Consider the following 18,790-nt stretch of genomic DNA (forward strand, 5'->3'; position numbering starts at 1 on the left):
TTTGTTGTTGATTATGTATAACATAATATAAACTAAATGAACAACAGCAACAAATAAAAAATACATTTAATATAGTAAACCAAAAATAATATCTGGAACTGCTAGAAAAAGTGACATGGACAGTCAGAAAAAATAAGGAAGGTTACCAATGTGAGAAATTTGGATGGAAAAGAAAGAATTTCAGAGAGGAAGTTAATGAAAAGCTGTCAGAATCTAAATAGCTTAGGGAATAAAGAAAATAAATTTAGAAAGAAAAAAAAATAAAGACAAGGAATCAAAAAATCGACTCCACAGTTTTGGGTCCTTGTTGGGTATGTAGTAGAGTTTAGTTGGAGAAAGCAAAAAAAGAAAAAAGGGATAAGAGAAAAACTACCCTTTCTTCCACAGAAGAAGCTGGGTAATAGAGTGTTAAAGAACAGCAATTTTAAAAGTGTGTCTTCTGAGCCTAATTTGTATTTGTTCATTTTGTTAAAGTTTTCATCACATCATTGTCACAGTTAAGTAAGTATATTACCACTAGAAGATACCAGATTGAACTGAAAGTATAGGAGACAAATTACTAAATCATATCATATTATCATTAAGTAATAAGTAGTACATCATTTATTCTGCTGGAGAAAATGACTTGATGTGGTTTATCCAGTACTTGTAAGCAATTAGCTTTTAAATGGGAAATGCAGATGGATAGTGTTTCATTTGCTTGTTCTTGAGAAGCTAAATAGGAAATCCTTGAGAGGCCTTGCTGAGTTTATATTGATATTCAATTTAAATGTGCCTAAAATCAATAAGTAATTTGTAAAACTTACAATTTCAGGAAATTTTCAAATCCTTTCTAATGCATCTTTACTTAAAATCTTGAGACATGTATTTTAATAAAGATAATGCTCATGCAAAAGCAATGAAATATTCAGTAATAGTATGATTTAAAAGTATGAATAAACTTGCTGTTTTAAAAATATTCCTAGCCTTTGTCAGCACTGACCTGATTTTTCAGTGCATGTCACCTTGCTTCATCACCTACAACCACCAAACTGCAATGCACCTACCAGAATATTAGTACTTTTTTATCAATGGGTATTTCAGAACACATAATTCAAATTTAAGTTCTTCATGTTGAATTGTTTATATAACTTAACTGTCTTCTCCAGTATTTTTCTACTGTAACAGAATATGACATTTATTTAACTGTAAGAAGCAGCTGTGCTTCTTACACTGTGGTATATGCACTATGGGGTCTGGTTCATCCTGATCAATCCCAGGTTTTGAAATCTTATATTAAATTCACTAAATACTCTGTAGAACAATTGAAAAAAAAATAAAAAATAGAGAGAGCAGAGGTGAGCTGATATGTTTCTCAGTATCTTCTGGCTTCTTTAACAGAGGAGATCAGTAGTCCTCTTTGGCCTTGAAACCCACATAAAACATTCACATATCACCAGTCTTTATAGCTTTTCTAGAGAATTACATTCTCTTAAGATTTTTCCCACTTGATATTTTCTTCTGAAATGATTTGATCTCACTAAGTGCATGATGAACCATTTTTATCTTGAACCACTGATTCCGTGCAATAGTCACTACTTTATTTTGAATACAGTTTGCCGGAATAATAGCAGCTACATCTACAAGACCTATCAATGTTGGACAGTATTGTCTAACAGCTGTATCATTGTAATTCTGTTAATGTCAAGAGAATTCTATAAAAAAAAAAAATGTGCTACACGATTATACTGGCTCTCTCTTCCTGTATATAAGCTCAGGACTGTTTAAATAATAACTTGATATGATGGGCTATTTTCTGCTTCACTTGAAGAGAACAGAGTGCATCAAAGCTGCGGATAAACTTTGAGGCCGCAAAAGTGCCACCCTGTAGCTAACAATTTCTATGTTAATGGCTGTGACTTGAGTCTCATTTGGAAAACATGCTTGTGATGGTTCAGATCACAGATTTCTGGTGAAGGATATCTTATGCAGCAAAAGAAAGTATGACATTAAACTTGCTATAAGGAACTTGATGTCAGGTGACATTGCATACCTTGATATGCGTTGATTTCCTGCCTTACATGTATAGGCTAGTTGTTCTAAAGAGAAGAATTTGCCAGTGATTTAGGGGTAATCTGAGATTCTATGAATTTTAGAGGGGTAAGATACCCTGGCCACAGCTATTATTCTGATTGTAGGGAGGAAGGGAGTGGGGTAAAATGACCAATTCCCACTTGTTTGGAACTAGAAAGTGTCTTGTAACGGAAATGATCATTTCATGATTACTCTGACTTTCGGGCAGTCTGCCCTGGAGAGAGAGAGAGAGAGAGAGAGAGAGAGAGAGAGAGAGAGAGAGAGAGAGAGAGAGAGAGAGAGAGAGAGAGAGAGAGAGAGAGAGAGAAAGAAAGAAAGAAAGAAAGAAAGAAAGAAAGAAAGAAAGAAAGAAAGAAAGAAAGAAAGAAAGAAAGAAAGAAAGGAAGGGAAAGAAAGGGAAGGAAGGGAAGAAAGGGAAGTTGTCATATACTCAAAGGATAAGGCTAGTGAGCATATGATTTAAAATACTGAGCACATACATGGCAAAAGTTCCTTTGTGGGGTTTCTTATTGCCACTTCTCTCCATGTATCACCTTCACCCTTGTCTTCTGCAAGCCAGCACTCTATGGGTAGACAAATCACTTCTTGAGAAAGAGGGACTAGTCTTTCAAGTCTGACTTCCTCCAGGTACCAACTGGGATCATTTCCAGTGTTATCATGGCCAATGCGGATTTTATATAGCTGCCCAAGATCCCCGAGATTAATCTGTAATTACAAAAATAAATAAATAAATAAACAAAAATAAAAAATAATCTAAAATGTTATCTTTTAACAATCCTTCTTGCACTAGGCATGCAAGCTAAGTGTGCAGCTAACATATAACCCAGAGTTCTGTTCTTCAGAAAATGAAGCTTTAATATGAATCCCAGAGCAATCAAGTAAAAGCATATGAAGTAGTTTGCAAGAGTAATTTAATTGACTCAAGTACTGTATTATTTAAAGTGACTAAAGGGCTCAAACAATTCAGTTGCTTTTTAGATCTCTTGACAGCATCCAGTTTGTAGTGTGGTAATGTAAACCTCTATTTCTAGACAAATACTTTAACGAACAGAAGTACCTTCAGTCATTGCTGCACGCACTAATATATTTTGCAGTCCATAGAGTTACCATCAGCAGAGCTCCATTAACTATTCCTACCACTTATCAGACTGATGTGGCCCACTTTTCTCTGTCTTCTATTTTTATGTGCATTGGTGTCAGGGTTAACCGTTTATATAAATGCTGATGCCACACTGCAGCAAATTTGAACAATAAAACACGACTATGTCCCATTGAATACTGCAGCCCTGAAATAAGAGCCACTTTGTGGACTGCAGAACTTTTTTGAACAATGCTGATGGCAGGAACCTAAGCACAAAAGCAGGGTTAACCACTTTCATTTTCAGTGATGTGTTTGAAAGCTGATGGTACAGGGAAAGAAATCACAGAGGGGGTAAAAATAGTTGTTTCTTTTACCATTATACCAATTTGCTACTATTTAGCAATAAAAAATAAATAAATAAAATAGAAAAAAAAAAAAAAAAAAAAAAAAAACAGACAAGCAGTTAACAAACAGGAACCCCAGCTGTCAAAATGACTAAAATTGATGAACTAGGATTTGGGTCTCCATTGGGACTGTTATGGAAGGTAATACTCATGTCTGACCCAGAACAAGAGTTTTCCCTTCAATGTTTTTTGCAGGGAAATTCTGCACACTAATGTTTATCATGGTACAGCTCTGTGGAGCTGGGGAACACAGGCAAAATACATACGCCTTTTACTCTTTTGTTGAAACATATTCCTAGGCAATTTCACAGGCTAGTGTAACTCTGACATTTCTCAGTCATGAGGACCTAAAGATAATCTTGCAGCCTTAGTTGATCACCATTTCCTTGCATCCCTGTGACAAGCCTGGTGCAATGTGGGCTCAGAAGATGATATCATGACACATGCTAATGGTATGAAGTCTGAATAGAGTCATACTTATGGCCAAGTAGCAGGTTTTCCTATATTAAAACAGTATGTTAAAGTAAGAGGTGCTAACTGAACATGTAACTATTGTAATAAAATCATGCACATTAAAAATATGCTGCTAATACTCACAGCAAGATTACAACAGCAGATAAAAGCTCTCTGGAACTAATCACAGCTGTAGCCAAGATGTAGGCTAAGTTGCCATAATAACCCTCTCACACAGCCACAAAGCAGAGACCTTTGTAATGTGCAAGTGACTGCTAAAGTTGCCTTGCAAACAAATATAACGGTATATTAGAACCCTCCCCCTTAACTTCCAACAAAATGGAGTTTAACACTGACCAAAAACAAAGGTGGTATTCCCTCGAGATTGAGGCACTGGCTGCTATTAGTAGTGCAGAAGTTTTAAAGGGCAATTTGGTAAAAACACACAAACAAACGAAGAAACACTGGAACCTTGCAACCTCATGCCCATGATTAAATTTGCCCTTCTTGAAGGAAGAGTGTCAGAGGCATCTTTGCATACAGTTTTCATTACCAGTACACTGAGTCAGGATCAGGAAACTTTGTTGAAAAGCCTCTTTTGTCTTCTGAATTATTGAATAAGTCATTTGAATAAACTGAGAGGTTATTGATAAAAAAATCCCCCATATATATAATGGATTTAGCATATCATGTTATATGCTTTTTTGTTTGTTTGTTTGTTTTGTTTGTTTGTTTGCTTGTTTTGTTTTCCCCAGAAGGAAATCTAAGATGGGAGATAAATTTCCAGGTGAATTTGCAAAGAGTTTTAACATTGTTGATGATTTTTAGCAGACCACTGGTACAATTGGAAAGAAAAGCTCCCCAAAAGAAGCATAAATATGTTAACTGAACAAGTAAAAAAAAAAAGAAATAAATAAAATAAATTTGAAATCAAAGGACTTCCTGTTACTGCATAAGGAACACTGGATAAGTAACCCACCAGACTTGATGAAGTGGAGTTTCCAGAAAAATCCATAAAGAACAAAAAGCACTGTCCAGACGGTTACGTTTCTCGAGGAGACACTCGTATTTGCAGTTTGATTAGATTCCCTAACATCCTGTTTAGCATCTCTAAATTTCTGTATTTGTGTCTTTCCTTTGCTTCCTATCCCTCCTTAACATTCAGCCTCTAAAAGAGGACACAATATAGCAACACTAAGGAAGTTATGACCATGTGCTAATTGTGAATTTGTCCAAAGTGTCAAGCCAAATGTATGTGTGCTTTTGACTACTACTAAATTTTCAAATTATGAGATTTTTAGAATGGTAAATTTTGCAGGACCATAAAGCCATTATAGATAATGGAATACTTCTGGGACTGAGAGGTCTCTTAAAAATAATTAAAAATACAGAACACTGACAATCTAAAAATTTGTTTAATAATATTAATGTTCCTGACTAATTGTTTAAGGGCATTCTTGGGCCAAAAAATATCATGTTTATTCTTGTGTGGAAATTAAGGCAAGGATGTCAACAGCAGAGATCAAATCAGTTGCATATGATGTTCTGAAAAACTTAATACCATTACAGTCTTAGGTGCAGCGTCTGTTGTAGTTTTGGGGTAGGAACAATTTATCTTTCTGTCAGAACAGATATCACATTGGTCTCTCAGTGGCATTGACTTACTTAACACATTACATTTTGCCAACTGGAATTCTGTCAAATGAATGCCAGATTTTGCTCTTGCAGTGAAATGCAGAGGAAAATACTCATATAACATGGTTGAGCTAATGATCTTATTTTGCCAACTGTAAGCACTGCATCTTGAGGTTGTTCCTTCATTTCCATTATTGACTAAATCACAGAATCATAGAATGGTTTGGGTTGGAAGGGACCTTAAAGATCACCTAACAACCAACACCTCCAACATCTCCCACCAGACCAGGTTGCCCAAAGCCCCATCCAACCTGGCCTTGAACACTTCCAGGGGTGGGGCATCCACAGCTTCTCTGGGCAACCTGTGCCAGTGCCTCACCACCCACATAGTGGAGACTTTTTTCCTAATATCTAATCTAAATCTCTCCTCTTTTAGTTTAAAACCATTCCCGCATGTCCTATCACTGCAATTCCTGACAAAAGTCCCTCTCCTGCTTTCCTGCACCCCTTTAGGTACTGGAAGGCTACTGTAAGGTTTCCCTGAAACCTTCTCTTCTCCAGGCTAAACAAACCCAACTCTCCCAGCCAGTCTTCATCTTGAACATCTGCATGTCTTGAACACAAGAGGACATTTATAAATTTACTTTCACACACAGAATATTCTGCAAAAGGTTGTACAGCAAAGTTGACTCTGTTGCCCTAGTAAACAACATACTTGAAAAAAAAACAAAAACAAAAAAACTTATTCTAGCTTTTCTCTACTATAGTTTCACGGCTGCAAAAGTAACTGAATTTTATATAGCCTTTCTAACAGAAATGCAGTAAATGTCCATGTAGAGACTCATGCAGAAGAGTCCCAGAACTAAAGCACCAATTTAGAATTCAGACAACTATATTTTATTCCTGGATCTGCTTTAGGCTTCCTGAGAAACATTACATTATTCACTTGCTCTCTTTGCTTCACTTTCTTAAATTTACAACAAGGGTAACACTTACACCTCTCTCACAGGGACACTGCAAAGCTCTATTCACAAGTGTTTTGATTCTCAGAAAACACAAGTCCAAAATTCTGTATTTTTTCCAAAACTTCTGCTCATTCTGTGTTGGTTGCTATTTTCCCATAACTCAGTCAAAAATCATCAGTTGTAAATCTCCCAGCTAACTACATAAAGCCCGTATTTTCTCTCATGGATAATGTGATGTCATTTACAGTTACCTAGTCTCTCTTTTATATGGGAATGCAACTTCTGCTGATGCTAGCAGAAGTTGTGCACAGAATAAGGGAAGAATAAGAACAAGTTGCTCAAGTGAATATGTTGTATATCTGCTGAAAAACACAGTCAACATAATAAATGTATTCCACCACTGTAAACAGATGCTGTAGGCACTCAGAACTTCATAAAAGACAAGGAAACAGAGACATGATGTATTTTAGGATAAGTCTACAATGGCTTGAGCAAACTTGCTAGAGTCCTAGAAACAGTATATCTGAGTTAGCACAATAGTCCCTCAGACTGATAGTACTGCTTCTCCAGGCACACTAATGCTGGTGGCCACTGAACAGAGGTGTGGCAGCAAAAGTGGCAGCTTGATTTTAATCTTTTCTGGTCTATACAAAAATAGAATTGACAAAATCATCAGATATTCAATCCTCAGACAAAGAACATGGTCAAAGCATTGTGACAGTTCAAAGTTTAGTTTATTCAGCATATTAAAAATTAGTTTCCAAACTTTCTATCTTCCTATAAAATCTCCAACTTGATACAGTAGAGTTTGGACGTGGATGGAAATTTAAACTTGTAAAGTTTTGGGGTATGAAGCTGCCTTTCAGATTTAGCTTAGGTCAGCCATGCATAGATCATAAAAAGACCCAAAGTACCACAGAGTTAACAACAGCTTGTAAACACAGGTATCCCATTTAGGCAAAAGAACCTAGATATCACAAACATCATATATGCTGACCTTTATAGGGGTTGCCTATTAGAAAGTCTTCTCACAAACGCTAACCTCAGACCCTTCCCAGCATAGTTTTACATACTATCTGAGTCACCACTTACAGCTCATTTGTTGATTGACTGTGAAACCCCTTCTGGTGTGTCAACTGAGTGGTGACAATTTTTGTGATGCGCTCTGAAGAGAATGGACATTTTGGCCTCATGCAAACCCTTATGCTTATGTGAAAGAGATTGCCAGCACTTAATAACCATAATACCTTTGTGAGTACAATAATCCCAGTAATTCTAATCTCTTTGTACTATTTTTCTTTTTGTACTAGAATTTTTTGCCTGCTGATTGATACAACTGTATGCTTTGCTCATTACTGCTACTTATTCTTTTGTAAAAACATAGGACTAAACTCTCTTCTCCACAAAGGCAATGAGAACATTTTCATTAAACTGTGCCTTAGAAAACTTGGCCTTACGTTTTGAAATTGAAGCCTAGCAAAGCTCATATTTTACAATTTTCCCTAAGATAAAATCTATATTTATTAGGAAGAAGTTAATCCTAAGGAGAATGCAAGGACTAGATTTTAATTCTGCTTATAAATGAGCTATGCAAATACTCTTTTCAGTCCCTAGCATACAGATACTTTGAATGAAGTCAGTATGACCTATTTTCATGTACTTGAGATGTTTAACTAAGTGAAAAGTAAAGTAAGAGCTTAACAAGAGACTGTTCAGTGGAAAGATACTTCAGTAAATGGATGGAAAAAATACATGTAATGACTTTATTTCTCTCTATATAGTGGAAGGAGCAAAATATTCCAGTTGTGTAGACACTATTCTGCAATCTCTTTGAAATAAGCACAGGCTAGCATGCAAATCATTTGTATAAGTCAACACTTCAGGACTGGCTCCACCAAAATCCCAATGTCTAAAACAACTGCTAGAGGCTGTATTTGACAGACAGTTATTCAATTTCATGTAAAGCAATCTCATTAACAGAATTTCAGAGACGTCACGTGCAGCAGATTCCCAAAAGGATGAGAAATCATTGACTTCATTAGTTTAATTTTTTCAGCATCTGTATATAACGGAGAAATCCTTGGATGTAAAAGACATTTTTACTTTGTGAACATGCAGCTGGCACATGTTGCCAAAAATATCATAACGGATGTACCAGCAAAGCACCCATGGTCCACCCACAGAGCTTGCATTTTCCAGATGTCTGAACTCAGCCTATTCAAGAATTGTAGTCAATGAACTTGGTACAATTATGCATTACCTCAAGAATTAGAATATGCCACAGATGTTCACATCTTAACAATCTAATGAAAAAGGTGGATATAGACATGTAAGAAGTGGGTTTACAAGCCACACAAAGATCAGCATTATTTTTTTCCACTTCATACTTGCTTTGGTTATAAAAATAAACTGGGTAAATAAGCACTGCTCATTGCACAGTGAGAATTAAACACTTATTTATTTTTTTTTTACAGTCCACTCAACCTCTTTTCATCATGCAGCTAGTTCCATATCATATTCACTCTCTTGACCTTCCAATATAGGTTAATAATGTGCTAGTATTCACTAAAATGTATGCCAATTATCCATTTCCAGGTTAATTAGAGAAAGAAAATGTCACATTACCATTACTTGCTCAACTAGCAGTACCGACAGCTTGGTTTTTCCACCCTGAAGTACAACATGGGAAAATGCATTAAGAATAACATTAAAGACTTGGAGGAACTCTTTTCATTCTCATTGTGGATAGTTATGCCAGCTCCAAGTATTTACAGTATCAGGGCCTTAAAAATAAACATGAAACTTCTGTATTAGGAGAATGTAGCTACTTCCATAAATGAGATATTTTTGAGTGGTTGGCAGTTTTTGAAGTTAGACCAGGAGTATTTTACTGGATGTGAAACTTTTGACAATAGGTGGGGAATTAAAACACTACCTATCAGAGGATGTGAACTGAAATACAGCCTAGCATTGCCTGTAAGAAAGCTCAACAAAGGTTTGGCCATGTAAGATAAATTGAACTCTACTTAACCTTCTCCACATGCACACACATGATGCTAACAGGATGATGCTGTGATTGGATGAGAGCACCTTATGAATGAAGAATTGATGGATCATAAGAAAGATTATGCTGGTGAGCATATAACAGTGCTTTGAACAGTCTGAAGATTCATAGAGATTCATTTAAGAGAAGGTACATACAGACCAGTCACCTCTATCCAAAACCTTGCAGTAAGACTGGATCTCTGATTTACTTTCCTTTTGACCATTGATTCTGTAATAACCTGGCAGACTATGAACTGACCTCTGCAAAATATGTCTGTCATCTCCTGGTGGATTTACAGCAATATTTATCACTCAGGCATGAAGTCATCAGCCCTGAAAAAAAAATATGACATCCAATAGTGCCTTCTCTCAACAGCGTAGGCTACTGGGAGCACATCAGGCTTTCTGCGTTGCCTTCTTAGGGAGTAAAGGATATTTTTTTATCCTGATGTAAGGAAGGCCAATAACCTTATGTACTGAAAAAGGAAGAGCACAGCTAGCAGGTCAAGGGAAGAGATCCTTTTCCTCTACTCAGCCTTGATGAGACCAATCTGGAGTGCTGCATCCAGTTCTGGACCCCCCAGTACAAGAGGCATGGACATACTGAAAGAGTCCAGTGAAAAACCATGAAGATGACAAAGGGACTGAAGCACCTCTGCTTCAGAAAAGGCTGAGAGCTGTGACTCGTCAGCCTGGAGAAGAGAAGAACTTCTCTTGTATGTTCTTCTGTTCTTCTTGTATGTTATCTTTGTGCATAAATACCTGAAGGGAGGAGGTAAAGAAGTCAGAGTCAAGCTTTTTTCTGTGGTACTCCGTGGCAACATGAGAGGCAATTGGCACTAGTAGACATATTTATATTGAAATATAAATCCAATTAAACATACGGAAAAAAAAAAAAAAAAAAAAAAAAAAAAAGGATGAGAGTGGTCAAATATTGGAACAGATTGAACAGAGAGGTTCAGAGAGGTTGTAGAGATATCTCCGGCCTGGGAGATGGGAGATATTAAAAATCTGAGCAGACAATGTCCTGAGAAACCTGGTCTAGCTGGCTCTGCTTCGAGCAGGGAGGTAGGACTTTCTAACCTCAACTATTCTGCAGTTCTGCAGACCTCAGTGCAATGAACTCACCTTATTGACATCATTATATCTGAGCTGAGAACCAGATTCAACCTCCGTGGTACTAAGAAATCCCTACAGTGCACAGTGTAAATCATTTTCACAGAAGACAGAGTGTCAAAGAGCTGGCCATGTTAAGTAGAACCATCAAAAACATTATCATCTGTTTCAGTGCAAGGTGCATTGATCTCACTATATTTAGCACAAGCCCTGTACTTTTAAAAGAGTATATTATCTTTATAAAGTCATACCAAGCCCATTAAAAAAAAAAAAAAAAAAAAAAAAAAAAGATTGTTAAGAATGAGAGAATATGCCATAACCATTAGTCATACTTCTCACTTCTGAAAAGTGCTCAGATACTGAGATGATGGGAGGCATATGGTTACAAGTAAACTAGAAAATGGCTGAAGGGAAGGCAAGACAGGAGTATGGATGTTTGGATTTGAGCCCTTGACACAGGAAAATAGGGGAGATCTTAACAGGGAGACCCTTAGCAAAGGACACTAAAGTCACAAAATCTCAGATACAACTGCCTGAAGCTGACTGGGTAAACTGACAGCATAAAACTGAGAGAGAGGACTCACATGAGATACCAACAGGGTTTTTTCAACATGTTTTCACCTTGGAGCTGCATTGACATAAGGTAGTGGTGGGGAATTATAGATTTATGGCTGAATGATTGAACCTGAAACTGAGTAACAGTACATAAAGTCTTCTCAAGAAACTACCTAAAAATAAATATATATGCTCATACTATAGGACCCCACACTGCAAAATTACTGAAGAAGCAATACCATGTTCAGTCACCCTCATTTCTTGAAGATGAGTTGAATCGTGTTTTTCTCCAAGGTTGTCTGTGAGCTCCTTACAATCCTTCTATGTTGCTTTCTTGGAACCAGATAAATTTTGCTTTATGCACAGCCTGTAGCTGCTGGAGATAGTTTTACATACTTCTCCCTTTTATCTCAGTAAGGAATGAGGTTCATGTTGTTATCATACAGATTTAGTAGAGAGATGGACAGTTTCAAGTGGAGTTAAAGCTAGCAATATGTCTGTTTTATGCTGCCTTAAGCATATCTGACTAAAGCCTGGGTTGCTCTAAGTTTTATTCAACAGTCTCTGGACCTAAGTGGCCATTATGGCTAACAGGGACAGCTGGAAAATAGCAGGACACAAGCTATGTCTAGCTTTTAGGCATCGGCAGTCCCATGGTTAAGAGAGCGGATAGCTACATTAGTGCTCACAGTCACTTTTACAATCTTCCCACTCAGGAAGAATTCTCACTGAGCTCATTACAAGCTCTTTTATTTTAACAATGGGAGGAAAAGCATGAAAATGGATTTGTTACAACCTATTTTATAACATTTGGTTTTCTCTGCACTGCTTCGCATTTTACTTTAGACATCTCAGTTTTGACTGATGAAACAATGAATATGAATCCAAGGTACAGAAATGAAAGACATGAACTGAAACATGACAGATTCTTATAGTCTGTAAGGCTGATTCTAAAGGAAGTAATGTTAATTATTAATGCACAGATTACTTAAAACAACTAATACTTTTATGTAAAGTGAAGGAAACCAAAATGAAAAACAACAAATAATCTTTAAGTATAAAGCCATCATGTGGTGCAATACAGCATAAGGTGCACCGGATGAACACAATTCTTCACAAACAATGTACATATAACTAGGAGGAAAAAAACTGGTTTTAACACTTCTAGCAACTTCATCACAGGAATACTGTATTTGTTAAACTTAATGATCAAATGTCTCTCCAAATATTAGTAGGAGCCTTGCTTTTCATCTACTTAATTATTCTTTGACATTTTGCTGTATTAGACTATATAAATTATGTCTGTGTTTAAAGGGTGCTCCATACAAATGAAGAAACCTTAAATAGTGTAACTGGTTATGAGGCCAGCTTCACGAGCTATAGAAACAAACTAATGGAGCACAATTCACACCTGTGATAGATTCCAATATCCAGTTCTCCTGAAATATCATGCATGTTCCACACTTGCAAACATGGAACAACCATCCTCCTTACAAAGACAGCTACTGACTGTAAAATATCTTCACTATATTGAAGATTTTTAATATTTCTTAGAAAAAACAAACAAACAAACAACAACAACAACAACAAAAAAAAAAAAAAAAAAAAAAAAAAAAACAGCTCTCTTAATAGCTTAATATATAAGATAAATTTGAATTGGAGATAAAATTGACAATGTGTTGAGGACAGTAGGACCAATATTGCCCTAAAGAGATTCCAAAACTGACAATGAAGCAAATGTCACAAGGCAAGGCATGGGAGAATCCTTGCTAAGGAGGAGCTAATTCCTGTCAGTCTTAGTAAGGCTAGGATACAGTATTTTGAAAATAGAATTACTGAACCAGCCAGTGCTTTTACTGACTTCATTATTACTAGAAGAGCAGAACTTGTAGAGAATTATTCTGTATAGAAGTAATAAAAATTGAGACATTGTAGCTGGCTTTTAGGGAAGATAATAGGCTTACAGGCTTCTGCTCACTTCTCTTTGGGACACAGAAGGGAATATTTGGCATAACCAAACGTTAAAATAAAACATGTGAAAAGCATTTCTTTATCAAGCAATGTGTACGCTCATAAAAGATAATTCACCACGCTTCAAAGAATGACGATGCAGAATACACAGCTCTGGAGAATATAATTTACAATATAATTAAAGTTTCAGTGTCTTGAGCAACTCAACGTACTGCCAAAATCAGTATTTTCAAAATACTGAGAAATACTCAGAGACTGTTATGACACCAGAGGAAAATGCTGGAAACATATCAGAATTCTGATAGAAGCTGTAACTTACAGTAGATTGATGTCCCTCTGTTGGAGGGGGAATGACTCTCCACAGAAAAATTATTCCCTAAAAATTATGCCTGAATAGTAACAGAATCAGAAAGCCATAGGCTAGAAGTAGATCCTTTGAACACACTGGAACAATTATAGAGCAGAAGGGGAAATCCATCAAATTTAAATTCCTTTTCTTTCCCCTTCCCATATTGTTCTTCCCTGACTTTCCCATCTGGTAGGAAAATATCAAAGCCATGAGAGCAAATATAGGACAGTTTACACACAACTGTCTTGTGAAAACCTAGAACCAAAGACTCCAGCTGAAAATAATAATTCTTCCTGTTACACAACTCTAAATTATCTTCGGTGAATTTCATATGCTGCAGTCAGATCGAAGTCTCTAAGGGCACTGTTACATTCTACCTCCATTATACTGGAGGTGAAACAGTTTTTAAGCTAATTTACAGAAGCGGTAATCAGAGGTAACCAAATTTAATGATGTTATACTGCCTTTATACAGTAATGCAAGCAACATCAAAATCAGGTTCTAGATGAGCAACAAAATCTCAGGAGTATACAGAAGAGTACACTTTGATTTACTCAAGGTTTAATAACTTTCTTTTTCCATGATTTTTTACATTACTGAATATTTATGATTTACTTTTAGGAAACCCAGTTACTATGCAGTTAGCTGTACTTTGTATGCAACTACTAATATTGTTTTTATTAAGATTATTCCAGTACAGTTTTGTCTCTTCTCTTTTTTTGTGGGACATTTGTCTGTTGTTTCTTTGCAATTACACCTGTGACCAAAGAGATTTTGAAATGACACAGTATATTGACTGTTTTTGTGGACAGCAATCGTCCTTTTTTTCCTATTATATTACATTGAATTATTGCAGTTCCCACTGCTGCGGGTAGAAAACCCATGAGCTTGTTTCTCTGGGGAGCAAGAACAGAAAGCCTCTTTTTCCCCTCTTCCCATCAGGGAGAGGTGCAGGGAAGCAGCCTGAGCACATTACAGGCAGGAACTCTCCAGGGAGTGCTGCTCTCTGCATGGTTTCTGGGCTGTAGCCTGGGCTTTGGGGACTGTTTTTAGGTGTCCCCTGGCCAGCACGAGAGAGAAAAAGCAGCTTGAGTCTTACAGAGCTCCTTCTCTGGGCCTTTCCAGTGCACAGGCCAACAGGAGGATCAAAGTGGGGCCAGGGTGACCTGCCTTCTTTCCATTAAACTGCTGGTGAAGGAGTCAACCTGCTGCCATTTTGTGGGTGTCTTTCCTGTTTCAGCTCTGTCAGCTGAGTGCCTGAAGAAAAACAGGAATGGCTTTCTTTCCTGTTCTTGCAAGCAGGCACTTCTGCTGAACTGGAGCTGCTGCTGCACTTCCTGCAGAGCAGGTCAGTCCTCATCACTGCACAGGAGAAACCTGAGCCCTCAGCCTCCCTCAATCCCAAAAAACATCTCTCCCTTGCACTCAGTGGCAGAGGGACAGCGCCTGTGTGGGAAGTGGCTGTGCTCACTTGTCCAGTGAGTGTCCATGCACTTTTGGCGCTGCAAGTAAGGGTGTTCCCTGCAAGAGAAAGCAAAGCCTATGAGCCATGGCAGCTGAATGCTTCTCTGAGGACACACAGCCTCTGCTGCTGCCAGCCCTTGGAGCATCAGCAGGGCAATACAGGGTGGGGACAGGCTGTCCTTGCGTACTTGCTCTCAGCTCAGAAAACACTGAGTTTGAACTGTGCCTCTACATGCTGTCTCCCTGCATGTCCTGCCACACTGTTCAGCACTGCACCGCACACCAGGAAAGATCCAAGAGCACTTGCCAGATGATTTTCACTTGGGGATTTTCATTTTGTTCCCATTTTCAGCAAGAGAAAGCCCCATGAGGAGGCATGGGCTGCCCTGGCCCTTTGCTCAGCAATGCATTTTGACTGCTGCAGAGGTGCCAGGGACATCAGGCTCTGGATGCAGAAGGGTACACTTGGGCCAGCCCCTGGCAGCTCTCTGCAGCATAAGCCCCAGCCCATCCAGGTAAGCAAGCCCAGAAAGGGGCCACCATTACTCAGACTTCTCCTGAGAGGCAGTGTGCCCAGAAGAGGCACTGAGGAGCACAGGGGATGGACGGGTAATTGGGCTGCCTGCCCCTAGCATTCACCTGTACCCATCAAGTACTTGGTTGTACCCATCAAGTACAAGGTTGGCTTGCCACCCCAGCTCCTACCCAGACCTCAGGTCTGGGGCAGTAGCCTGGCCATGGTCACCTCTGTTTGCAAGGCAGCTCCACAGGAGGCAAGCTAGAGCCTGGAGGAACAGAAGGAGACATGCTCCTCGGCTTTTTGTGGTCACATTCTCCTGCACCTGGCCCTCTAGTGGAGGAGATGTGGGCCTCCAAAGCCAGCCAATGCACCTTCTGGCACTCATTGTGAAGGTGGTGACCTGGAGCCGTAAGAGCTCCTTGCTGCCCCACAGGAGCCCACTTCAAGGGCTGCATTAGGCCTAGTTAGGACCCCAAGCTAAAGCCACAGTGTAGCCAAACGCTGTTTACAGTCAGACTGAGTTCTGCATCTGGTGTCTTCCTGTCCTGTCTGCTTTTCTGTCCCTCATGTTCTGCCCCTAATTTCTGGCATGCCTGTAGAAAACTAGTTTCAGTTTCTTTCACTGTAGCCTCCTCAGGGAGGCACACAGGTTTTGGGGCAACCAGAAAGCACAGAAGAACTAGGACCAGTTAGTAGAGGAATGGGAATTTGCTTAGCATGGAACCCAGCAGCTCCCTGCTCTCAGTGCTGATGGGTTAGTACCTACAGGAGCAGGTTGCTGCCTCCCACCCACCTCTTCATGAGCCAGAGTCTCAGGGATGCTCCTGGTGGTCCGGGAGCATTCAAAGTTTCAGTTGGAGGTTTGGGCATTGCAGGATTTCCTCCAAAACTGGACATGGCCTCTGGAGAAGCCAAGGAAGGAAGAGCAGTTGGAATGAATGAGTAAGTTTAGTCAGCAGCCTGCCTACCACAGAGGGGCTGGTAGAGGCCAGGGGCTTGCCTGAAAATCAATGGACTTCTTTTAAAAGAAGTTGCATTTTCTGCTCTAGACCAGGCATGGACAAGTAGGCTTCCCTTGAGTAGGCTTGTGTGAAATCAGGAGCTGAGAAATAATTCTGTGCCTCCTAACTGAGGTACAGGAGCATGGAAGCCAGTAGCTTGCTTGGAGCACCTTGAAAGCTATGAAACATAGCTACTGGCCTCCATGTGCCTTAGAAAAGCCTGGGTGACCTATCATGGTAACATCTAATTTATTAATGTTATGTTCGTGTTCCCTCACAGTGGCTGACAAATTGCCAAAAGCCACTCTTGTCCTCCTCAAGCAGTTGCTCTCCTTGTTCCACCACACCAGCCAACTTGCTCCAACTTCTCAACCAGCAGGATGAGCTACAATAGCATTGCCATCTACATTGAGACAAATCTGCTGAGCCCATCTGAGGACAACCTACTCCAGCTGGAAATACTGAAGGAGGCAACTGACAAGATAGGCTAAATTTACAAAGCAGCTCCAGCCTTGAGGGTACATCAGAGCTTTGCTGTTCAGAGGTACCTTGCTCAAGAGGTAGCTCTTGAGAAAATACTTGTGGAGGTGATTCCTAAAAGCTTTGTGTGCAAAAGCAAGGCTCAGGGTGGTAAAGGCCATTGAATAAATTTTCAGCCACAGGTGTTGAAACCAATGGTTTTATTTGTGCAGGTGAAGTTCCTGGTGGAGTTTCTCACTGACAACAGCAGAGAAATACCTGGGGAAGAGATGGCTTCATTTTTCATTCCCTTAGCTGAGGATTAGCTAGCACTTATCAAACAACCACACAGGTATGAGGATAGACCAAGGATCTCTGAGACTTTTTTTTTTTTTTTTTTTTTTTTTGACTCTGAGGCTTTTTATTCTGATGTAAAGCTGAGGCTAAAATGTATAGTCTTCTCCTCACCAGTAATGGAAAAGATGTCTGCTTCAGTTTGTACTGTGAGGGTAATAGCAAAAAGAAGGCAGACACTTGCTTCTCCATAAGCAGTGTTGTCTTGTGTTTTTGTTGGTTTTTTTTTTCCTCTCAGCCAGAAATTCCTATGCTGAGAAATAACTCTCTGCACTGTAGACACAGCAGAAGCAGAGTTAAAGTAGCTGCGTGCCTCTCTCTGGCATTAGATATCTTGTGTGTTTGGTTGCCCCACTCTGCCTCCCCCCCATATCACATTATATATGTTAAAAAAAAAAGAAAAAAAGATAGTTTCTCAAGTGCATTAGGCATGTGCTTCATCAAACTAAATACTTACAAGAAATTATATCTGGAAAGACAGATTTCAAAAGAAAAGCCTCCCACCTCAGAAAGTGGAATTGCTGCCAAAAGGATATTTACAGAAATATTTCTCAGAGGGGCAGATGAACACTGATTACACTTTCCTGTTTTGATATGAGATAATTTCAACCCAGCATTATTTGGAAACTTTAGCCAAGTCATTAGCAACTTAAATAAAAATAAGGGGAAGGCCACCATTGACTTGCTTCTGCAAGAACTTACATATTTACACTTCAAACTGAAAAACCAAACAAAACAAAAGATCAGAGAAACTTTCTGTCACATCTGTTGCTGATTCTCCATCTGTTTATTATGCATAAATTATTTCAACCTAAATTATATATTACAGTGTTAACAATTGCAACAGGTAGAGTCCTGAGGAACTAGGGGAACCTGTAGGAAGTTGGAAACTCCCTGGGAAATGTCAAGCTTCTGACACATCTTTCAGGGTTACAATCCCTTCTCTTTTCATTGGAGAAGTAGGACATTGCTAGTCTAAATGACCTGCGTTAACGAACCAGGTACAATTTGACTCCAGTCTCTATCCTTGCTCCCTTTCCTTACCTGATCCAAGAAAAGGTTTGCAGGAGTGTGTCTGTCAGTGAAACCTTGAAGAAGCCCATGGAAGAATTTACAGTAGATGCTTCCAAGAATGGGTATGTAATACTAGCCATAGCTTATTATTTCAACACAATGAACAAGCAAAGAAATTTCTTTCAGTCTGCAAATAAACAATGCCTAGTTAAGACCAGCACATCAAGCAAATGCAAGTATGAAGCAGATTCTGAGAGAGGCATGTCTGCTTGATGCAGTTCTGAATACATTTGCTGATTCAAATCTTACTATCATAAAAGTCCACCACTCC

At 38.8% G+C, this 18,790-nt stretch overlaps 1 protein-coding gene across 3 annotated transcripts in view; it reads right to left on the reverse strand.

The window, feature by feature from the left end:
* The window catches only part of RP1 (RP1 axonemal microtubule associated), a 216,958-nt gene that overhangs the window by 108,519 nt on the left and 89,649 nt on the right, over positions 1-18,790 (reverse strand). For all 3 annotated transcript variants that reach the window (XM_072034607.1, XM_038175398.2, XM_038175399.2), the window contains one exon: positions 2,553-2,778. In XM_072034607.1, the coding sequence (XP_071890708.1) occupies positions 2,553-2,778 (226 nt within the window). The remainder of the gene's footprint in view (positions 1-2,552; positions 2,779-18,790) is intronic.

Source organism: Anas platyrhynchos, chromosome 2, assembly GCF_047663525.1.
Source record: "Anas platyrhynchos isolate ZD024472 breed Pekin duck chromosome 2, IASCAAS_PekinDuck_T2T, whole genome shotgun sequence".
NCBI lineage: Eukaryota > Metazoa > Chordata > Aves > Anseriformes > Anatidae > Anas > Anas platyrhynchos.